The sequence below is a fragment of the Cyprinus carpio genome, chromosome A7 (assembly GCF_018340385.1).
Source record: "Cyprinus carpio isolate SPL01 chromosome A7, ASM1834038v1, whole genome shotgun sequence".
In the NCBI taxonomy this organism is placed as follows: domain Eukaryota; kingdom Metazoa; phylum Chordata; class Actinopteri; order Cypriniformes; family Cyprinidae; genus Cyprinus; species Cyprinus carpio.
The window spans coordinates 24,314,242-24,339,366 of NC_056578.1; the positions used below are offsets into that span (position 1 = coordinate 24,314,242).

General features: G+C 35.8%; 1 protein-coding gene and 1 long non-coding RNA gene across 8 annotated transcripts in view; one reads left to right on the forward strand and one right to left on the reverse strand.

The window, feature by feature from the left end:
- Window positions 1–7,514, reverse strand: part of LOC109092510 (RNA-binding protein 33-like) — a 44,196-nt gene extending 36,682 nt beyond the window's left edge. For 4 of the 6 annotated variants that reach the window (XM_042760494.1, XM_042760495.1, XM_042760492.1 and 1 more), the window contains exons 1-5: window positions 7,334–7,514; window positions 6,043–6,121; window positions 5,524–5,575; window positions 5,214–5,287; window positions 4,254–4,530 (exon numbers count right to left, since the gene is read on the reverse strand). In XM_042760494.1, the coding sequence (XP_042616428.1) occupies window positions 4,254–4,530; window positions 5,214–5,287; window positions 5,524–5,575; window positions 6,043–6,121; window positions 7,334–7,352 (501 nt within the window). In that variant the 5' untranslated portion in view covers window positions 7,353–7,514. The remainder of the gene's footprint in view (window positions 1–4,253; window positions 4,531–5,213; window positions 5,288–5,523; window positions 5,576–6,042; window positions 6,122–7,333) is intronic. The other 2 variants (XM_042760491.1, XM_042760490.1) reach the window with 1 other exon arrangement.
- A 2,225-nt stretch (window positions 7,515–9,739) lies between these two features.
- Window positions 9,740–25,125, forward strand: part of LOC122145656 — a 38,528-nt gene continuing 23,142 nt past the window's right edge. The window contains exons 1-2 of one of the 2 annotated variants that reach the window (XR_006160468.1): window positions 9,740–10,010; window positions 12,437–12,536. This is a non-coding gene — a long non-coding RNA (uncharacterized LOC122145656). The remainder of the gene's footprint in view (window positions 10,011–12,436; window positions 12,537–25,125) is intronic. The other variant, XR_006160467.1, reaches the window with a different exon arrangement.

The window sequence follows — 25,125 nt, forward strand, 5'->3', positions numbered from 1 at the left end:
AGTCCACATTTTAATCCTTAAATTTTGGCTTTGGGTAATCTGAATATGTTGCAATTAGGGATGCACCGAATATTCAGCAACCAAAATTATTTGGCTGAAAATGGCAAAAAAAAAATCTATTTTGGTGTTCAGCCGAATAAGCAAAGAGGCTGAATAATATGTACCGAACAATGACTAACGCAATCAAATAGATGCACGCACTAATGCCACCAACATGTTGGCAGTGTGAAAGTATTTAAAACTGTCAAAGAAAAGACGCAGAAAACATTACAAGCACGAAGCACAGACAGCGAGAGACTGTTTAGTGCTGCATCACGTCTCCAATAAGAAGAGGTGGCTGATGCTGGTGGTTAGGTTACTGTATGATGATTTAAATCGTGAAATTACCTCAAACGATTTAGTAAATAAACTGCAGAATGTTATATTTTCTAATGCACACACAAATTGCAAATTTTGAGCTCGCGGCACCAGGGTTCAAAGTCGAGGAAAATCTGTGCTAAACTTGTTACACGTCAGTTGCTCAGTAACATTTTTGTGAATTTTTTAAAGGCATGTGACAATGCGATACACGCAACAAACATCTTCCCAAATTCATAATGAGAATCATTTATAAATCTGCATGCTGTTGTCAACAAAAAGCAGCACTGAGATCTTCTTGTGGGTTTCTGCCAAAATAAAAGCTGAGAAAAAGCGTTCTGTAAAATAAAATAAAAAAGTAAGAGGAGAATAATGATAATTATAATTACCCTACAACAGCTCTATTAATAGATTTAAATCTAAATTTATTATAACATTCACACAGTGTTCAAATTGAGATCTTTAATATTTTCTAATGTTTTAAAAGAAGTCTTCTGCTCAGCAAGGCTGCCTTTATTTGTATAGTAAAAAAATACATACCTGATTTAAGTCTCAAAAATGGTCAAAATATTATTTTACTAACTTATTAATGTTAAGTTAAATTGTGCTTTGTTGGTATAATGTCTGCTAGAATGTTAAAAAAAAATGTTCAGTGTTAAGTAAATATTTTTAAATTGTTGTTTTGTAATTGATTTTTTATTTGAAAAGCAGGACAAAACAGTAAAAAGCACATTTTGGCAATTTAATTAATGCAATGGCAAAATAGGCCTCCTTGGGGGGGTGGGGTTGGGGACTGTATTAGGTGTTCAACCTTTGGCCCAGTGTTTCATTTTGTTCAGCTTCGGTCAAGAATTTTAATTTCGGTGCAATTCTGTGCTGTATTGCCATTTTTGGATCTTTAAGTGATTTTGAAATTAACTCATTGTGCCAGTAACTTGGAATCCCATCCCCGCAGGGAAAAGAAACTGTGACAACACTGGTAAAACATCTAGTATACAATAAAGTAATTAACATGTGTCTGTTACTGATGTGATTATTGTGCATAAATAGGTAAATACATTTTTTAAAATTCAGTCAAGCTGTCTGTAATAACAAGGTACTGATCTAAACAAAGTCAGTTATGTCTTACGTTAATATAAACTTCTTATAAAAAAAAAATAAAAATAAACAAAAAGCAGTATTTCTCACTTATAGCCATGCACATATATTACAGTCTTGCCAACATGCTTACAGTAACGTTTTACCTTTAAGCACTAGCACATGATTCAATAGCAATTATTGTCAGGGGGCACCTTTTATAATGCACTTAGACAACACAAATTCCACTGCCATGGAAAGTCAACAGTGCTCAAGCAAACCTGACTGTTTTTTTCCAGTCATATCCTTGAGAAAATGTGTGCTGTATGCCATTACAAAACTCTCCAGGTCATTTTGCGACAGTGAATCCAGATCTCAGTAGTAAGAATAAGTCTTTATTACAATATACAGAAACATGAAGAAACTAACATTGAACAGACAAACTTTGATTTGAGGGCAAGCCCTCCATGCACCTGTCAGCACTGTCCTGGACGCTGATGATCAAGCAATCACATGGCTAGGCAGAATGATCAATGACATCTGTCCTGCATTAAAGGTGAATGAAAGACAGAACAAAAGAAGCAGTCTGATGAGCCTCGACTCCTGCAGGATTTTATCAATCTCTCTGCCTTTGTGTAAAGTGATTAACCCTGATGCTTCATGACCACAGTTCCCCAAACAATTTCTAGGTTCTAGTACACACAAATTAGAAGTGCCTTCATTTAATAGGAATTTAATGCCAGTTTTGGCTCAGAAATCTCAACTTCTAGTACAAATCTATAAAAAAAAAAGAAAGAAGAAAAACCTTGTCAAAGGCCTTTTCACCTGCAGCATCTCTCCAAAAGAGAAAAGGAAGCCCAGGAAGTCTTTAACATAAATTATGACTTAAAACTGGTATGATCTCAGAGAAATTCACTACAAGCAAATGTCCTCTACAGAGGACAATGAAGAATTGCCAGGTGGGAGACCCCAAATGTGAAGAACTGTATACCAAGCATAACACAAAGTCGGACCTAAATGACTATGACATGTTTCCTGTAGGGCTGGGCGATAAATCGATTTTATCGATTAACTCGAATGTGTAGTTTACATCGATTTGTTTGAATGAAAATCGGTTTTCTTTTTAACATCCGCCGGCGCTCCACTCAGGGCTCCCGTAGTTCAGAATGAGCTCAACCCCCCAACCCCACCCCGTGTTAAGTAGGGGGGAAAAAAATCGATTTAAATCGTAAATCGGATTTTTTGTTAAAAAAATCAGGGATTTTTTTTTTAGGCCATATCGCCCAGCCCTAGTTTCCTGCACACAGCACATGAACTGACCACCTAGAGGGCAAATAATTAATCCCTTAAACCATTCCACACATTAACTCTGGATAACAGTAAACACGAAGATGCTAAGCCCCAGCAGCTAAGCGACCTTATAAACAGAGATATCACACATTCAAACAAAACACAGAAAATCAAGCAGCGTTTAAGCAATGACAATATTCTTCAAGAGTGCTACAAACAGCTGGCAAAGGTAGTTTTCACTTTTGTATGTACAACAAAATATTCTCCCATGTCAGTTGACAGACAGCTGTTTATAGATTGGGAAAGGGCCGATCTATTTTTACTCAGACTGGCCTCTAATCAATCTGGTCAGACAGTGTCCAGTTTCCTCAACTCTATCACTTGGGATTGAATAAGGAATCTCCAGTGCCTTGTTTTTCCTCTTTTCATATCACTAACTTTCTCTGATGTCCGATATATAAATAAATTGTCATTTTTAGTAGGATCTTTTCAATGAATTAGTTCCCAAAACTGATCTGAATGATTCATGAAGTTAGACTTGATTTGGGTCTCAAATTCTCATGCGACATGCAATTCTCATATTTGAGTAAACCGTCCCTTTAATATCTTGGCAAATAAATACATAAACCCATACAGAAAGAACACAACTCATCAATCATGGCCCTGTGTCATCCTTCAATAGGTGTTCAATAATCTTTTCAACTACAGCCAACTTCATCAGATCCTGTCTGAGAGCTCTTCCCATTAGCCAGCATGGATTGGCAGGACATCTGCTGAACAAAGACTGTGAAAAGAGTCTCGCCCTGAACAAAACCTTAAAAAGGTTGTTTGCAATCGTGTTGATATTCAGGGAAACATCTTGGTCGTGTAATGTTGCTTACCTATATCATATTATAAATATAATTCTTTGTATGTTTATCTGTAAGTTTTTTCTGCAAGTGTGTGCTGTTGTGCTCATTTGTTTAGATTTTTGCATGTCTCTCTCTCAATCAGACAGACTGCGCGAGCCTCATCTTGCATGACATCAATACATTATCAGTGGCCGTTTACACTAAACGAAATAAAATCCAAGTTTCAGTGCTTCCCTAGTTATTTTTGCAATAGACGTTTTAATCAGGATTCTTGTCCAGTTGGGCAAATAAAATTCTCTCACTTTCCCCTTTAAAAAACCTACTTCATGTGGTTCCCTCATGGTTTACTTTGGGCCTACACGTATTACAGATTGTGAACTTTGTGTCTTCTTCACTCACAGTGAAGAACTTTTACACCGATTTACATGCGGAGGTGTGACGTCAAAACGGACCAGCTCGAAATTGTCAGACTGACTGGCCGGTCACTGATCGATCATGTGGAAAAACGGCTAATTCCCATCCCTGGCAGGTCGATTGTTGCATCTCTAGCAATAATATCGCATACTGTGATATTGGGCCACTCAAAATTACCTTAAAGGGAAATTTCTTCACCGCAACAGACCTAATAACTGGGAGTGTGTGCAAGCATTAGAGATAGCAAGAGAAAGTGTTACTTACTTGAAAATCATCATCCAGTGGCTCGTCGATCTGTAGGTCCAACACTTCATCTTGATATTCATCACAATTCTGGTCTCCTGTGTATTCTACCTCTTCATCTTCTCCTTGGTACTCATCTCCCTCACACTCCTCACCCTGAGAGAAACCCGGCTGGCCCCCCTCTGTCTCTTCATAGGTGTATAGAGTGTATCCACCTCTGTCAGGGTCTTCATCTTGAAGGTGACCAGATGTGCCCAGACCCAGTGTGGCATTTAAACTCACAACGTCACCCTGACCACTGGATCACAGACACAAAGACATCAACAGACAAGCATGTGTTAAGCTCTGGACAATAAAGTGATGCCCTTCATTACCACAATTGCTATATTAGAGACTGAAGTGAAGCGTGTCACCTAAAATTGTTATTTTAAGCAACTTTTTTTTTTTTTTTTGCAAAAAAGCTGTTTGATTAATGAAGGTGTCAAAGTTAGTTCAATGTCATCTCTAATTATGTTATGGATGAACTATTGATTTTAGAGCAAGCATAAACTGATTTTAGAAGCTTTGCATAAATTATGGGGTGAAGGCAATTTTGACCCTACAAATTGAAAAGTGAACAGTTTGGGTAATGTGGCATTTTATATTCATTTTAAGGTTACGTTTGTCTGTGCAAGAACGATAAAAAGCAAAAAATACTTTTAATACAGGCTATTTTGACACTCATAATCATAAAAAGCATCTCATCTTCAGATTCAGCAAGCAGCAGCATCAACTATTTTAACTTAAAACCAATTGCAATTTTATCATATTAGAAGATTTGCAATTAGTCATTTGACAATTAACCTAAAAGAAAAGACCATTTTGAACATGTTTACACTGATATGGCATTTTCACTCATGTCTCTTGTCTAAATCATCCAACAGTTTATGTTTTTCAGCAAGGAAGTGACCAAAATTTTATTTGTAGGCTTTGTTAGGGTACCTTGCATTTTGGTCTTCTTCATCACTTTGTAACAGGTCATCATTTAGCTCCTCATCTGACAGCTCTGAGGGGTTCTGGGGCAGACAAAAAATAAAATAAAATAAATAATTGAAAAAAATCTTCTGCTTAATATGATTGATATTTTGGTGAAAATGTAGTTGGCCTTATAAGTCCTGAACATTACGTACACCTGCTGGGAATATTGTATGTATTCCTATCAGTTAAGATTGCTTAAAAGCACTGAAAAAGGCAGCAACTGAAAAATAAGTTGAAGTAGAGGAGAAACTGGCAATGATGGAAATCCCTTTACCTTTTTTGATGACAGCCAATCTTCTTCAAGTAAGTCTCCCTCCTCCAAATCACTGTGAATTGATACATTTATGATTAAAACAATATGGTGCTTTCTAGGGTTGGGAATTGTTAGAAATTTTCCGGTTCCGGTCCCGCTTAACGGTTCCAGTTGCGATTCCCGTTCCATTAAAATCAATAAACAACTATTAAAAAAAAATAGTGGTAAGGAAAAATACACAATACTCAAATACTCAATGCTCAATACTGTTTATTACTTACTGTCAACTTAATTTAAAGGTTGGCAATGTCAAAATTCAACATGTATTACAGTATACAAATTTTCAGGTTCCATTTAAATGAACTATTATTATGTTTTTTACTATTTTACCTTCATTGAATGTAGTGTTGCTGGAAGGTAGTAAGTAATGTTGAGTATTGCTAGTATAGCACTATTGCTAGTGCTTCTGGGAAACTGGTGCTCTCTTTTTTAGTCTTTTTCATTCTGCTTAACAGCAGTGATGAGACAGTGAAGACTTACCTTTCCAAGTCATCATCTTCTCCTCTCCTTCTTCTTGACCTTTCAGCACCAGGCTTATCATATTCATCAAACTCATCATCTACATGCAGACAAGAGAACGAAACACATTCGTCTTACATTATCACATTTACATAAAATCATACTTTATGTGTAATGTTTAAATAATTGTATATGCTCAGCCCTAGTCTGCAACACCAAGATTGTGTGCTTGAGATGATCAGGTTCAAGATTCTGAAGCAGCACAATTTCTCTTTGAAGAATGTCTCTAATATTAAGGGGACAGTTTCTCCAAAATCGAAAAACTCTGTGATGATTAATTATTTTTCCTCATTTCATTACGAAACTGTATGGCTTGTCTTTTGCACAAAAGAAGATATTTTGATTTCATTATAAGAATGAAAAACAAAGAGAAACCTTCAAACATCTTCTTTTATGTTTCACAGAAGAAAGTAAGTCACATAGGTTTTGACTGGCATGAGGCCGAGTAATTAACCAGTACAAATGTTATTTGGAAGAAGCCACTGGAAGACTGTATCAAGTGCAGTTCTGGAGATATTTACTTTCTAAGCCGTTCAACTACCAATTTACAACATAATTATGTTCACTGGAAAGCACGTTTCCATTAGCATGTAATCCAAATCAAATACTTGAAAATAGCATTAACTCTGATCTCCCTCTGTGCAGCTGACAGTGATTTACTGTACGATTGACATGTTGACGGGATTTACAGGAACTGGTTTCTGTAATAAACCGCTACAACACACACTTGACATAACATCACGCCTACATTTAACACACAAAAACGTACTTGCTACTACGGAATGACAAAACAGCCCCGTACTGATTAGTATCTCTGGCCTGGATAAACTCTTGCTGTCTGTCGAGGCATCGGTACAGATGCTTACATAACCACACAGACTCAACCTCATAGTACTACACCCGACAACTCTTCATCCGCCATTCAGATGTCAAAATCACCATCCAAGTGTAAACCATTCGTTGCATTTTGTATAGAAACACACGGGCTGCGCGTTCATTGCAACCCTTCAGCTAGCTTGTTAGCAACAGCGAATGAATAAATATGTAAATGCACGCCCGCTAATGACTCACGATCATCAATATAACACACCATAGAAATAAAAAACATAGTCGTGACATAAGAGTAAACTCTGTTCGATCTGCAAACCAACAGCAGATCTCAGAAGCTCGGCAAATTATGAAACAATAGCAGCTAACTCGTTAGCAGTAGCTGGGAGCTAAACTAAGTGTAAATTAATACTTCATATCATACCCCCGGCACTGGTCGCCATAACCCAAGACTGAATGCTATCTTGGAGACTCTTGTATCGCTACAACGTCGATGAGTGCATTGAGACTGGTTTAAGTGCAGAGCTTCAGGCAGTTAGCTTAGTGTGAAAGCTCTCTGAAAACATCTGCACAACAATCATGGCGACTGGGCTGAGCCGCGCTGCATCATGGGTAAGAAACCGCAAGGAGGGAGGGGTGTGCGTAACTGTACACAGCAGGCATATTATTTAGCTTTACTGTATAATCCAGTGAAGGTGAAGATTAGACAGACTTCAGTTGGGCGTGACAGAAATTTGCTTTTAAATTTTAATATCCGTATCTGTTTCCAACGTAAAGCCGATAAGCCTGTTTAATTGTATTTGTATAGCGCTAAGTGATTTATTCGGAAATGCATCCTCCATCAGTGCTTGGCTTGTTGATTAATGGCTGTTCAGGGGGTCAGAGTGAAGATTTAGGTCTAGGTCGTAGATACAGTAGACTGAGGTAATGGATGTGTCAAGCAGGCCAAGATCAAGTAGCAGCTGTTCATAGAAGTGTACATTTTCATAACATTATTTCAAGCTTTCTAAATTAAACAAACTCTTCATTTAACAGAAACACTTGGAGGTAATTGTATTTTTAGGCTAAGTGTATTTACAGAACATGTGTGTTGTACAAGTGATTGTATTTAACAGCAGCTGCATTTAGGCCAAATGTAGGCTATTTATTTTTTCCCAGTAAAGTTTTATTTATTTTCTATAAATAACCTTGGCAATGGCAGAATCATGTTTTTGTTGTCAATAATCTATAGGCTATTACCCTGACTAGAGCATTCTACATTTTTAATGTTTGTACATGACGTACTGATAAAAATGATTTTGTGGTGAAGTAAATAATACAGAAAAACAAATGTAATTTCTACATTAAATAATTTAGTTCAGGCAAGAATAAAAGAGTGTATTTTATATATGTGTTCTATTTTAGATTTTGTAGTTTTTAATTTTTGATTTTATATATATTTTTTTTTTAATTGTTTGTTTTAGTTTTACAAAGATTGTTTAAGTAAATATCAAAGTCATGATCCTGTTGTTCCCATCATGCACTTGGGCATGAATAATAAATAAGGTAATATATATTTTTATTTATTTATTTTTATTTATTTATTTATTTATTTTTTGCTGTTTTCGAGATGTATTTTCCCTGTAGTTGCTTTTGCTGTTAGGTTTAGTAACTTGCTGTTTTGTGACATCTAGAGTTCATTTTCTACTCAAAATGACCCATTCATACTCAATCACTATTCACTGATTAATTGTTACCATCATTGTGTATCATGTGCCAAATATTGAGGTCTTTGTGTTCATTAGGTTAATAGCTACATTCAGTCAACATATTACTTTTAAAAGAATAAGAAGCCGTCTACTTGCTTATGAACAAGTTTGTAAACTGTGACAGAGTACTTGAGTATTGCAGGGTAAACTAAAGTAGAAATTACTTATCAAACTCTAACTGGCTATGCTAAATTTAATTATTTCTTTTGCTAATTTTATAGAACTTAGTTAAGTAGATTTTACTTAATTCCATACTTTAATTTTACTTTAAAAATATGCGTACAAAAACTTGCAAAACACTATTAAGTAAATTTTACTTAGTTTTTTTTTTCTCCTCAGTGGTGTGATTTTTAATTAGGTCAAATTAATTTCTAAAATCAATTTTACTAGTTGGAGTTTGGAAAGAATTAACTAAAAAAGAAAAAAAGTCAATTTTGTAAGTGATGAGTCTCACCAATGTTTTAAATGCTCAAGTTACACCATCTATAACTTATATTTATGACTGAAAATAAATATTAAGCTAAAAGTTTTTATTTTATTTTATTTTTTTAAATAGCCTATGTTTCATAAATGTGAGGTTAGGGCACATTTAAAAAGTTCTATCATAATTCAAATCTGTCTTATATTACAATAATTTTTGTGAATTTTAAAATACCTTTATCATCATATTTTTTTTTGCCGTTAAGTGACGACAAAATCAACTATATATCATGAAGGAAAAATAATTATAACTAAAACTGATATTTATAACTGAAAAATGATTATTAAGCTAAAAGTCTTTGTTTTTATATGTTTCATAAATGTGAGGTTAGGGCATGAGGTTTATACTGAGACATGTTTGCTTCTCTCATGCGACTCAAAACTTTATCCATATCAGCAAGCGTTAATGTCTATCATGATAAATCTGATTCATCCCCACCTACAATCATATTTCTTTGACTGCGTTTCCGAAAGATTATTTTCTCTCTGCATCCATCCGGAGAGTCATTCAGAGGTTATCATTTTTGGGTCTGTTGTTATTGGATATCATGCTCCAGTTCGGGACGCCATTGGTCTGGTGCTTGTCAGTCTGTGGCGCGCCGACGCTCGTGAACGCGCTGCGCAGACAGTGCACGACACGCGAGTGGCCAGAGAGTGTCTGGAGTCTGTCTGAAACTGATAAAAATGGTGATGATGGAGTTCATCCAGAGTCTCGCTCATACTCATTAGCAAAACAAAGGGAGACAGAGCGGAATTATACAATCATCCAACACTCTGTAGTCTGATCGTAGCTCGAAAACTAGATTCTATTGTAGCGCATTTCAAAGTTTTATTCCATGTTTTTCACCAGACAGACAGTTCATTAATGCACAGGTAAGTTCATTAATGCATTCTCCAAGTCTGCAGCTCTTTATCCGTAATCTGAGGCCCGTCTTTGCGCGTGAGATTTTCTCTTGAGGTGGAGGACTGCGTTGTAATTCACCATGCTTTGGCGTTTAGTCTGTTTTCCTAGTAAAAAATAAAAATAAGTTGGATTCTAGGTAAGGGCTGGTTAGTCTAATGACAGTACGTAGACTTCAAAGGCATTTGGCAAAACTACTGACTAATTAATTAATTAATTAATAAACCGTCTGTAATCATACGGTCTTGTTTTCACGAGTCTCCGGTCACAGCTCGCAACTGGTGTCAGTGCAGTTCTGGCGCGCTCTGGGATGGTCTCGTGCATGAGTGGTTTGTTCCCCAATAGCTAGTACAGTAAAGCAATGCTTTGACTTAGCCAATTAAAATGGATCATAAGTTCCCAAATGAGCTATTAAATACAACTAGTTTATTTTATTCATCCGACAAAAATAAATGGAAGCTGGTGGCTAGTTGGAGCAAAGATGAGAGTTCTATTACTTAAAGTGCAATCACATTTCAAAATGGTCATATTACAGTCATTTTAATACCGTTATTGTCATGTTTCTGAGCCGTTGGTTAAGTGTCAGACAAAATCATATATCTTGAAGGAAAAATTAAAGCCTAACTATAGGCTAACTGATATTTAAAACGAAATGATTATTCAGCTAAAAGTTTTGTTTTGTATTTTCCATAAATGTGAAGTTAGGGCATGAGGTTTATTTTGGGGCATGTTGTTACGTTGTGGAAAATATTACAAATATATACTATTTATAAATTGCAATATTGTCGCACAGAACAATGGTTTAAGGTTATTGTACGATAACATTTAGCTACATGTTTGCTGTTTCATTCTTATTTGTTTCATAATCATTTTAATTTAGCAGAACAGTCATGCGAGGCTGTTTCATGGCCCTATATACTGTAATGTGACAACATGCCCTACCACGTAAGGTCAATGTGTGCTCAATATGCTGTCTTTTTTTCATCGGCAAATAATGGTAAAACAGAAGCTTTTTTGTATTGCCAAGACTTTAAGGTATGTGCAGATTTAGTATGGGCTTCCATGCTGTCTTTCAGATTTGTTGTTTCTTAACTTATCTTAACCTTTACGTTTATCTTTCGATGTCGTGTGTTGGGTCTGGTTTCTTCCCCTTAAATTGTTGTAAATCTCATCCTTTTTTTTGACCTGTTGTATGTTTGTATTATTCCAAATTTGAAAAGGCACCACGAATCTGTTGCCCATGTGGTTTGGCTTTGCATGCTCATGCATTCATAGTTTTAAAGCAGACAGAGACATCTCTCTTTGATATTGATATCAAATAAGCAGTCATAAGACTCAGCTTTTCAGTCATATGCAAAACAAGATAGCTGCTTCACGGGAGGCACAAGTCTATACATTGGTAAATATAGTATTAAGTTGACTCAATGTAAAGTGTCTTAAGAAAAGAAACTGGGACACAGCACACACAGGATGGTATCATGCATCTGTTTCGATTTTCTAAAGTTACTTTGGAGTATTTAGGCTAAAGACTACTGAAATTAGGCATTGAATCAATCCGATTTTAATAGTTGTAAATCGACTTGTACATCTATGTAAGCTTTGAAGTTTTTGCCTTTTTGTTAAAGGTATTTGCTTAATATTTTGTAAATGGAGTACCAAATTTTGGAGCACATGGTCAATTTAGAATAGTTGTGGCTGATATGAGAGTCCTAGAGAAATCTGTTTTCTGTTGATGAGTATTTTTGTTGCCTACAGCACAAACTGAAGGGCCAATATTTTCGAGCAATTTGAACAGCTCAGTGCGTGTACTTGACCCAGGGTTTCATAACTGTAATGTTTGATGATATTATAAATGCTCCATTGCACACTGCTGTATATCAGTTCACCTTACAGGCCTATCAATGTCTAACCTCGGTTCTCCATGTTTCAACTGGTCAGGCTGTGTGTGTAAGTGTGTGTGTGCATGTTGGATAAGCTCACAGGCCCGTAAAACATTTGTTTGTAATAACGATTGGTATTTGAAAATGTAAAAAAAAAAAAAAAACTTGTTGGTGAAATTATGTTCCAATATTATTATTTCTATTTGAAGGTGAAGTATTATCTGGCATTTTATGCTTTCAAAGTGCTAAACAATGTGTTACAGACTTCTGATAAATTGTATATTTATTGCTAAATGTATTTATGGGATTTAAAAAAAATATTACGGAATAAAAAGTAATGTTTTTATTTAATTGTGTGATATCTGTAAAGAAACGTAAAAATGAATTTTGTTGGTTGAAGTGTAATTGTGCATTTGGACCATGAGTGGTATTAGAATTGCTGTTCTTTTGCAATAAATATGTTTTTTTTTTTTTACTTTTATTGATTTTAATTCTTTGTATTTGGGCTTTCGTTATAGGCAGGAGGATTATGTTTCTGAAGACCTCTTGGAGCTGTCACAGATTCAGCGGCACTTAAAGGTGATACCCGTGTTCTGCGGCTGTGCTGCCGTGCTGACGGTAGGTTTAAAAGGGCATTTCCCACCCAGTACTCTGTGAAGCACATTTGGGCATGTCATGGAGAGAGAGGTGGAACGGCAGGAATGCAGAGAGGTGTGCAACGGTGCGATTATGAAAGCCTGCAGGCTGATGAGTGTGCATCAGAGAAGCTAATGCTAACCGAAACGAGTCTCTCTTTTTCTTTGTCAGATGTGACGTTTGAAATGTTGCTGAGTAATCGCACTTTCAGCTTGGCACACCAATCATTTCCAGCACTCGCTTCCTATATGAATTTCTAACTGATTTCTTCATTGAACACAACGATTAGACAGGTTGATTAATGCACAGGTAAAGAAACAAAAAAAAAAACAGAGTCTGGCATAGAAAAAGCCGAATGTTTGAATGTGAAGGTTACAGGGAGACTCTAGAGAGAGAGAGACTCAAATAGTCATTTTCTGTGACTTCATATGGATGGTTAAAAAGCTGCAGAAATGATTTTTTTGTGAGAAATGATATCTCTCAAAATGAAGATGGCAGACATTTTTGTTGTAGGGTCCAACAGCGCCCCCAGGTCTCTCTGGAGCTCTTGTAGAGAGTGAACTTATGGATTTTGTGTGTGAAAGAACAAGGCTCTCACTCTCCTGCATTACTTGCATATATTCAATATCAAAGCCACAATGGCATTTTAAAGGGACCACTGGCAGGCAGCCAAAACATAGAGCCTCTCTCTTTTTGGTGGCTGTCGTGGCTTTCTTGCTTTCTGCCTTTAACTCATGCCCTCGTGCTGATGGCAGCACAGTGTCTGACTCTTCTCAAAGCTTAACCCAAGTGCTGGAGCGAGACATTGGATGTATTAGGACAACTGCCTCCATTTTAGGGAGGAGTTTTGCAGAGGAAGATGGATACCATTTCCACAGTACCAGAATCTGCAGCACGATTCAGTTCTGACTAGAGGCATCGCCTGCACTATTTAGTTATGATTTTGTCATTCAATGTTCATTTGTTACCCGGATGTGGTACATTTTCCTGATATTTGCTTTGATTGCATTTGTTGTGTTAGGAGATTAGATGGAAGAATATGAATTGTGCTTTGGGTGCATAGTTTACCAGTCTCGAATAAAAGCAAATGTGCTTTTTATAGCTCTACTTTTGACTTTCCGCATAGCTGTTACTATGACTTTTGTTTTTTAAACGCACACAAAAAGATTTGAATCTTCTTCTTTTTAAACGCATTTCTGGATTTGATATAACTAAAAATCAAAATATCAAAATGAAATGGTGCCTTTAGGCCTTCAGGATTTTACTGGTAAATGATGATGTGCTCTAATCCGCTGTGAAATGTTATTTGTCTTATTTTTTTGTATATTACTCATGCATATGCTGCATTTTTTTTTTTGATACCCAAATAGCAAATGAGATAGTTTGGCCCTAAAATATATTAAATTACAGATTGCTTTAGAAAGATTCAACCACCTTTTTTTTTTTTTTTTTTTGTCCAAAAGTTAAGTCATGTGAAAGTGTCCTTAACGTTATGTATTTATTAAAGCATTAATTTCAAACTCTTTATTCATTCTCGCGCATTAGAAATAATCTGTTTAATTATTCTTATCCTCTATCATTGCTTAGTATCTCTAAAGATGATTGTTTCATTATATCAAAGTATTTGTGTTGTAAACAGGACAAATTAAAGTACGTGCACATTTTGTTCATTGAAGCAAATAAATGTAGTAAAGAACAATATATTTTAAAAAGTGTTTTTGCAATCTTTTTAAAGCATCCCAGTGATTATAGAAATGTTAAAAATATTATTTTGTCAGTTTGTGTAAATACAGCAATTATTATTATTATTAATGTTAAATAAATGTAATAAAAGTATTTAAAATTGCTTTTATAAATCGGTCTTGTCTTGTATTCATAATGTAAATTTAAGTTAGACTGTTTCACCAGTGTAGAATGAATTATTTTTGTAAGTATTGTTTTGTTTATTGTTACTATTGTAATAAAAACATTCTTTTAATTGCTTTGATATAACGTGTTTATTTGTATTGATAAAAACACATTTGATGGACTCATGTGATACAAATATGTAATGAAGAGACTGATTCGGAGTGTAGAAATTGTATAAAGCCACAAAGGTGCCACTGAGTGTGTGTGTGTGTGTGTGTGAGAGTGTGTGTATGTTGGAGGGTGGATTTGAGGCTTAGTGTCCGGGGCCTTATGCTTCACTATCTGAGGTACACAGTGTTCTGGAAGATTCGGCCTCTTGAGTGACCTGTTGCCCCTGAAATCTTGCTCGTAACTGGAAAATCTTCAAAATGCGATACTTATGAGGAGTGTTCCATGATTATTAGTATAGCTACTTTACACATTTTAAGTTTGAGCAGAACGTTTGTGTAAAAAAAAAAAAATATATATATATATATATATATATATATATATATATATATATAAAGGGATGATTTATGTTCATATTTGCCCTGTGTATTTATATAATAGAATTGACTGTTTCAATGCTTTAGAGGTTTTTAATTTTTTTTTTTTCAAACGTAGTAATAAGGCTAAAATGTTATGCACTGCTACTATGAAAGACTCACATCCTTTTTCTCAGGAATATGTTTACAATTTTAATGCAGATTTTAGTTTATTTGTTCCATGTTTATATATGTTTTACTTGTATATCTGCATAATTGTCTACTCTGAAAATATTAGCACTATGTACTGTTTCTTTAATTCTTTTTTTCACAGAAATATTCAAGAGTACTGAAGGTTTTATATTATTCTTTAAAAATTTTCATTAATTCTTTTATGCATAAAATCTTTAAAATGACGTTTTGAGAATGCTGAAACAAATCTGTTCAAATTTAGTGTCTAGCTGTCGCTGATACTTTGTAAAAGTTATACCAATTGTCTTGAGGATTGACACAAGAACTTCATGCCATCACGTCAGTCCTTTCATAGCATTCAGAATTATTTGAGCCGGATAGTAAACTGTAGATTCGATACGCTGGCATTGGCCGGCGATTCACTAATTCAAGGCTATGCCAGATGAAATGCCAGTCACCGCTGAGGGTAGTTCATTTGGTTTAATTTATGAACTCCTCCACATATGATTGGTAAGTCCTTGTATTTTACTGATTCAGCTCACTTTCTGTTAACAGAATGTAAGGCCAAAACACACAGCTTAGCTTTGTTAGGTGTGAACATTGTATGACTTTTAAAAGTGCTTTGTCCTTGTATATATACTTTTATCCCTCTTTAATGGCTTTTCAAAGTTGCGGATGCTATTTTCAAGCGCATTATATTACGCATTGTTCACCCTGGGTAAATTTGAAACATTTTCGTTATTTCGTTTGGATGTTTCGATCAGCCTGTAATTCAAAAGCGTAAAATTGAATAACATTGTTCAGGCTTTTGTGGAACTCAAAAACAATTCTTTTCAGATGAATTTTGCTTCCTTTTCTCATTGCAAACAGTCATATGCATGATGTTATTTGTTATTATTCACTTTTTATTTATTTATATATTTATTATTTTTGTTATATGCATGTTTCCTAAGCTGCCTGAATGATTTATTAAGTTTTGAAGTAGAAAGAAGGTTTGTTTATTCCATCCTCCCTAAAGGCATAGTATTTTAATGAAATCTCATCTCTCTCTGTCACTCACTCACTCACACACAGACACGCACACACTTACTTTTCCTTTTTCACAGCTGCTGATCACTTAATGGCCTTTTAATTAGTCTGAACGAAGCCGATGAGTCCCTGTATGCCACTATTTGACATTAAATCACTGAGAAACACAAACCTAGCCGCTCCACTTCCAGATATGACTGCATGTATGTCAAAAATCGCTTCATATGCAAGCAGTATGTCATTAAAGGTTTTGGTCTTTTGATACCGCCTTTCTGTTCGACTTTCCCTGTCTTCAGCTGTGGTTGTATATTTTTGCCTGAGCACTGTTTTGATTGAACTCAAGAGGTGACACAGATTTAACCTTGACCCCCATTTTTATTCTGTCAGGTGCTAAGGCTCGCCAAACAGTCCAAGCTCATTAACAGTTCTAGGGCTAAATTTCATTTTGATGCTGTTCTGCTAAAGCATGTGTTGATGGGTTGAAAACCAAATAAACCGGTCACAGTGATTAAAGGCCAAGTGGTTAATCCCAGCAAAGACACCAAATGAACACTGCAACTCTTCGATAAGAAAGAGCCGTGCTTAGGCACTCAAACATCCCAAATATCAATTTCACGTCTGATCTCCCTGACACTCAACGTGTGAGAGTGCCGGGGTCGCACTAAACTGGGCCTTGGCAATAGTATCATGTTATCTCCTATCAATTAGTGCCTAAAGGGGATTAACCCCTGCAACACAGAGGAAGCTGATAGGATCACTGTTGAATCGCAGGGGTCACCTGCTTCCCTCATTAGTTATGACCTCTCTCTCTTTCTGTCTGTCTGCCTCTCTGTCTGTCATTTTTAGATATTCACTACTAGTTTAATAGAGGAAGTAGACTGATATGTTTTTGTGGACATGTTATCATGAAGAGGGTTAGATATTCGGTGATTAGTCATGCTGTGCTGTGTTATGCTGCTGTTGTACAGGTGAGAGTTTATCAGCAATGTATTCAGAGTTGACAGCATTTCTCTTATAACAAGGCTAGCAGAATGAACCTCACAGTTTGAGTCTGGCTAATGTTGGTGTATCGCAAAACACAGGGAATAAACTGCTGCCTGTGCTGAACCTGTGCTGGTGTTAATATCTCTACAGGAAAAGGTAGATTTTATAACAAAAACCTTCAAGTAGGCTTTAGGCCTAAAACCACATTACATTTTTGAAAAGTTGCCGGCCACGTCGATCCAATGGAACGATCGTGTAAAGCCATTTATTTTATCCAATTTTATATATTTTATATGCTGCATGGTAGTTACCAGTTCCCACTTTGTAGGTTTTGCTTTTATTTATTTATTTATTTAATTTTTATTTATTTACATTTTTTTTTTCAACTAAAAGGTATGAGATACACAGATCGGTGAAAACAAATGAAACTAAATGTATTTCAAACTTTCAACTGTCAAACATTAAATATTCAACATTGCCAGTATAGTAGAACTGATACATTTGGTTTTATTAACGGTTTCGTCTTCGTCTTTGGAGGATAGCCAATGACTGTATAAAGTTTTGGGGTGGCCAATCAAATTTAGGTCTCCTGTCTGGACACCTCTTTTACAAAAGGGTGAGTAGATGATGACAGAATTTTATTTTTTGTGTGAAATATTCTTTCTGCTTTCTTACCAGTTAATTTGTGCGGATTAGTAGTTGACATAAAATCTTTTTATAAAGTTGAAATTTCCTATGATGTGAAATGATTTACTCCATCTAAAATGTTTTTAAAAAGCATTTAGCTCATTCTATTATTACTTGCTAATTTTGACCTTGTAATAATTGACAAACAACAACTGAATATTTATAGTTTTAAATATAAATTTTTCAGACTACAGGCCATTTGAAATTAACTTTAAGAAAGTTAAGAAAAAGTGAAAAAGAAAAGTTTAACTGGTACTAAAGTTACTATTTCACCTTATTCATAAAATATAAATGTTAACTTAAAATTTTGATGTTAATAATAATTGCACGGACATCCTACCCATAGGTGAATGTCACAAAAACGTGTATGTGGTCACATTTCACCCCAAGTTTTAACGAAATAATATCAAATTATATTTTGTCATTTTGCATACACAAAATAAACCATTTACAAAACACAAATAGGTTTGCATTGCATTGGAACATTATTACACATTTGCACCTAAATTCTCATTGCTGTAATAGTTACATATATAAAAGGTGGATTTTTGTCAACTTTAATTCAAATAGTTTAATTCTTATTAACATTAACATTTATAGAAATGCCTTGTGAAAACGTGAAAGTTCATGAAGAACAGCCTGTTCCAGCCGATGCTCCACAAAGTTGTGGAGTGTTTGCATCAGGAAAAGAACACTTGTGATTTATCTTAGCTGCCAGTGTTTCTTAAAACAAAATGTAACACTTTTAGATGTTCTCTGCAGCAAGCTAGAAATCAGTTTTTATTTCTCTGAAGTTTGTAACAGGAAGTGTGAAATTGAGCTTTCTTAATTGCTGAAGATAAAGTGTTAATATTTTTTTAATTGGTTATCGAAAGATTATAGAAATGACCCTATCAATAAGGCTGTAAAGATGATCCCTGTTGTTAACTGTAATTAATGTTATATAAAAAACACCTTTAACTTTCTCCATGTACCTTTCACTTCATTGTTATTTCTGACACTTTTTATGGGATTCTGACGGCTTTGGAATCAGTGTGTGTTTTTTTTTTTTTTTTTATTATGTACAGAAATTGTCAGAAGTGTTTAATAAGTGAATAAATATTCAGAAGATAAGGAGCCCCCCCACTGGGTTTCTTTACAAGCCACAGGGGGTAAAAATCAATGGTGTTATAATATATTGTAGCCTCTATTAGGGTTTTACATTAAAACAACAACAACAGCAGCATGTTTTTGTTTTTACTGACATGAAATTGTAGCAAACATGCCAGCGCTTTTAACAACAGTTATTAGCTGAGTAATAAATGACAATTGACAGTTTACATGAATAAAAACAAAGTAAAGAAGTATTGAAGTAAAACAAAATAGAAACAGAAAATAGGTGATGAAGACCAAGTTCCAGTGAAATGTCTTTACAGTCCTCGATGATTGTATGATGCCTTTAAGTCCATCATTTTGACGTGACTGAGTGACAGATGATGAGGCTGTGAAATGTGATGTACAGTATCTGAAATACACAATTGAGTTTAGAGTTACAGTGAGTCCATCTGTTTATGTAAAAACAATTATGTTCACAAAGGCCAAAAGTATAGCAAAAATGGACAATATGTCAATGTTAAAAGGAACTAAAAGTGATATAAAGTCATTCTAGCTTGGATAGCTTCAGTGATTTTGTGATTGGGTATGTTTATGCAAAAAATCTAACACTGTGGATTATAAATTCAATATCTCTGGAGAAGAGGAGAGAAGTATCCTTAGCCTAACAGATTTGTATTTAAATTACAGGGATACTCCACCCCAAAATGAAAATTATGTCGTTCCAAACCCGTAAAAGCTACGTTCGTCTTCGGAACACAATTTAAGATATTGTGGATGAAAACCGGGAGGCTTGAGACTGTCCCATAGACTGCCCAAGTAACTTACACTGTCAAGGTCCAGGAAAGTATGAAAAGCATCGTCAGAATACTCCATCTGCCATTAGTGATTCAACCGTAACATTATGAAGCAACGAGAATACTTTTTGTACATGAATAAAACAAAAATAATGACTTTATTCAACAATTTGTCTCCTATGTGTCTATCCGCATCAGCGTTGCGCCATTTTGTCGAATCTGAGCTGTACGCTCAGCGTTACATGAACCTTTAAAGAACCATCTTTTTTAAGAGTGTACATTGTCCAACAAGTTATTCACTGTAAGCATCCCAGTAAATAAGATTTTGAGTGATTTATTATTCATAATGAATGAAACGCAACTATAAATATTACCTTTTGTTCTGTCAGTGGTTGTATAATGTTATGATATAAGTTTCTAGAACTTGAAGAGGGGAAGGTTAGACACTGCCCTTGAAATGATGCAATCCTTTCTAATCCTTTTTAATGGGAGTATATTAGAAATCATAAATGAAGGGCTGTTTCGTTTATCACAGGATGTGCCTATAGAAATGTGCAGCTCAATATCAAATGCACATTACATCCTTCAGCTGGAGATTCTTTTTAAAATCATGTGTCAGTTAGCACACTGGAAGTTTGTATAGCTAAAAAAATGTTTATTTATTATTTTTTTTTGGTGAATTTCTCTCTTCATGTTTGCTAGTCGTTTCCCCTCCGCTCATGCCGTTTTAATAAAGATGCTGCTGCAGACTTTCATTAACCGGGTGCTTCAGGCAAATATGCAATAAGAAAGCACGCTGTCTTTGGCTTTCCAGCTGTGTGGATGTCCATCAAGCTCTGCAATGTTTTTTATACTTCAAAAGAGGTAATGTAATTGACTTGACAGACTTTTGACATGTTGGCAAAAAATAGCAACTTTCACTCAGCTGTACTTCAGAGTCAACTTCAGTGTAAGAATGATGCAAATGATCTTATTGTGCATTGTGATTATAAGGCTATATATATAATGGTTTGGTAGTACAAGCAAGAGCAAAATATTTGAGCTAAACTTACTAGTGAGAAGTTTTGTTTTTGCATGTTCTGTTTTATGTACTTATACATATAGGCTTATTATATTACATTATATTATATTTATTAGGTAACTATTGGTAACTAGACACTGTCCTTCTGCGTGTGATCGATACTGGCACCAAGATTTTTTAATTAATAAAATAAGGTGCTCTAAACAGATTTCCCTGCTCCCAGCATCACTACTTCATGGCTCCTCGAGGTGGTGCTCAACGCATGAATGAGGGAAATGTGAACATATGTTAAAGGTATAATAGGTTATCGTCTTCAGAAACCATTTTTGTTATGCTGATTGAAAGCCTTATCACATCCCGATAGCAATCATTAAGTTTAAGTGGTCTAAATGCATTTATCTGTATTTATATATTTTGTGGAAGGCATAGGACCAAGACATGTTTGTCCAATCAAAATGCGCGGTCCGAGCATTTTGATTGGCTTTCCTACCTGCCTGTCAATGTATGTATTTGCATATCTCTGTGGACCCTGTTCGAGCAGCCAGGATACGTCATCAGCGCGTTCACACACCCTGTGCAGACATGTGTGAGAATGGCAGACAAACATCAACAACCCAATCTTCCTTCCTGGCATTGTAGTTTTTTCACCGGTTTTCTCAAGTTTTCTCAAGACACATGATGTAGCCCATGCACAAAGCCGAACTCATACGTCATCCGCCTGGAACTGCTTCCGTGTACAACAGTGAGCGCAAGCTAGATTAAAGTGATTATGTTTTGAATATGGATATTTTTCTTACAAAAATGCATTGATTCGATACAGGAGGACTTTGTTCACCAACCGGAGCTGTGTTAGACACTTTTTATTAAGGATGAGCACTTTTTATTTAACTTCTTTTGGACTGATGCACTGCATCACCCGCTGAGTGCCATGAAACAGCTTGAAAGATCAAAGACAATTTTTAATATAACTCCGACTGGATTCGTCTGAAAGAAGAAAGTCATAGACACCTAGGATGCCTTGAGGGTGAGTAATTTATGGGCTAATTTTCATTTACTCACTCTCATGTTGTCCCAAACCTGTATTAATTTCTTTCTTGTGCTGAACACAAAATAATATATTTTGGGTAACCAAACAGTTGCTGGTTGCCATTAACTTTGTAAGAAGGAGAAAAAAACCATACTATGAAAGTCACTGGGGACCAGCAACTGTTTGGTTACCCACATTCTTCAAAATAACTTTTATGTTCAACAGAAGAAAGAAACTCATTCAGATTTAAAGCAACTTGAGATTGAGTTAGTTATAGAATTTTCATTTTTGCTGAATTTTCAGCAGTTTGTACATAAATGAAGAGAGATAATCTGCAATTAACCTTTTCACAGGCATTTTGTTCTCATAGTTAGATATCGTGATGTATCATTAAAGGATTGTCTAGCAATATATTGATTATCGCAGAATTGCTGTATCATGATATCATCGTATTGTGAGCCATGTATCGTGCATCGTATCGTATCATGAGGTACCCTGTGATTCCCACCCCTACTGGACACTACTCAACAAAATAGACATTGTAGCATCAGGAATGACCTTTTTACATTTACTGCAAGTTTGAAGACTTTTGAGTAAATGGACATTTATAGATAATTTGATAAAAATATTAACATTTTGCTTTAACACATCAACATTTTTTTTTCCACTGTTTAGTAAGAAACATGAAAACGAACATGATGATAATATTAACTACATTTTTCTAAGAATGGTTGTAATAATTCTAGTTTTTTATAACTTTTTTTATTAGTTTAGAGACCATGATTGCATTTTGTCTTCAAATGCATCATAGCAGAAAGGTGAATTTTAAAATGAAATGTAAATATTAAAGTGAAAGTAATGATAGATTTGACCAGTTGTTTTACACCGTGATAGATTTTAATTTGTACAAAAAAAAAAAAAAAAAGTAGAAAATGTCCACCAGTTTTTAATATCAAAGTGATTCAGCTGTGCTGCTCCGCAAGGAAAAAAATAATGATAATCGTCCTCTGTCCTCTGGTAAGTTAATAAAACTAATTTTAGCATAGAAGACTTGGACAGTACCCTCAACAGCACAGGCCTCGCAGACTCATCTGTGTCGGGTGAAAATAGCATAGAAAAGAGAGTTAATTATTTCCACCCAAACCCAAAATGCCTCTGTCTCTGTCTACACAGATTGGCTTGCGATTTGCATGAGGATTTTGAGAAGCTTTTCAGTATGTTTGCCGTGTCTGTCCTGGCTGTCTGTTTAAACAGGCCCCGAGTAATGAAGAAGAGAAGACGGAAGGAAGGAGGGAGGGAGGGAGGGAGGGAGGGAGGGAGGGAGAAAAGAGGTGTGCGCTAAACCCTGGTTTCACTCCTCAGCCCTTTTGGGATATGAAGGCCCCAGATGGTGTAGGGGTGTGAAAGCAGCATTGTGTGTGCGTGTTTATATGGAAGTGTCTGTCTATCTGTCTGTCTGTACGTTCGATCCGAAATCAGGGGCATCCTTAGTAAAAGAACCTGGTCCTTATGTCATCTGTTTGAGTGGAAGCTTGTCTCTGTGTCTGAATGGAGACAAAGGAGAGTGGACACAACCCCCCCCCCATTATCTTTGTCCCCATTGCCCTTTGCAGCCCGGACCCTGACACCTTTGATTAGCCAAGTAGAGACATTGGGGGGGGGGGGGGGGGGGTCACACTACCCTCTGCCCTGATTAGCCTGCACTTGGCCACTGCTGACCCCTCCTGAAGAGAATCATGTGAGGGGTCTGGAGATATTGAGACGGGGCATTTGGGAAGGAACATAATGCACCTTGACCTGTCTAGACTCTGCTGTTAACAAATGGATAATGTAACCTTTTTCATTTTGTTGATAAAATGTTTCTACCCTCTCTGTCTCTTTAATTGATTATTTTTGAAGATAACTATGGTCAGTAATTGCACTGTAGTTTGAGGATTTTAGAAGTGAACAAGAAATTTTTTTTTTTTTTTTTTTCCAAACTTTTAAACTGGGATCATTCCTGGTAAAATTTATTGAACACAACACACGTCAGAAAAAAAATTATCCTGATCCCACATTGTGAGATGTCACATTTTCTGGAAGTATTTTTATTAACTGAGTGAATAATGCTACCTTTGACCCCCCCCCCCCCCTTTTTAATGCCTTTCTTTGTGGGTGTTATTGATTTGAAAAAAGAAAATCATTTCATTTTTAAATAAAGTTTTTAAATGACTTTCATTAGAATGTCATATCAATGCATTATACTGATATTATATTTAGATAAATATATGGTACTTGATGTTAATATTACGTTACAGCCTATGTACATCAACATCAAATATGAACTTTTTTTCTGTTATTTCCTCTTGATTTTAAATACTTTCTAAAAAAAAAAAAAAATGTGGGTTTCAAATCTGATTCACACAGGGATGAAAATATTTATTTGTTACACCTAAGGTGGAAGGCACTGAATCTTAAAAACTACATCATTGTCCTTATTTTCTTGTATTATGCTGAGTCAAGATCTCCGGTAAAATATGATGATTGTGCCTTTTGGGAGTTAGATACACAAAACCTGATGACAGGTGAAAAATTTGGTCACAGGAATATTGCAATTTCAAAATCTTTCTGAAATTCTGGTGTGTATGCTGTGTGTACGCATTGGTTTACCTTTCATTATGAATGGCTGTAGGCATAGTTTCCCACTGAAAGCGCAGGAAGTGCCGCTGTTGTTGTTCCTGTGCAGGTGGGTGGGTGCCTGCACTCCTACTGCTACTGCTGCTTTGGCATCATGCAGCAGTTTACTCAACAGATCTAGAGTCTGTGATGGTCGAGTGTTCTGTCAGGAATGATTCTGGGCAGATTAGTAAAATCTGACCCTGGAACAGTCGATATAGAGGTGGTCTGTAGGAAAGGCGGGGGGTTGTTATGGCATACTCTGTGTGGCTGCTCCTGCCCCGCCCTCGAACCAGCCACTCAGAGCCAAGAAAATGGCAGATGCATTGAGCTGCCAAGAGAGCACAGATTCTCCACCCACCCCTCCATTTCCCCAATCCCCCCACCCATCTTCCCCGCTCGCCTTTTCCCATGTTTTGTCACTTTTGAGGTAAAATGAACTAGATTCATGTGTCCTTTGCAGTCTAAATGTTTCAAACCTTTAACATTGACACTTATAACGCAAGCTCTTCCATGCCCATGTTTTGAAGTGCCCAGGTTTATATTAAAATGAAACATACCACACCACTAAAAAATCGAACTAAATGTTCTACTCCAATCATCCATATCTTTACACATAGACACCTTCCACTGAACACTTTTTTCACCACTGTGCATAACCATGAAGAGAGTAATTTACCTCGTATGGGAGATGCTTTAGTAAATGCATTTCATG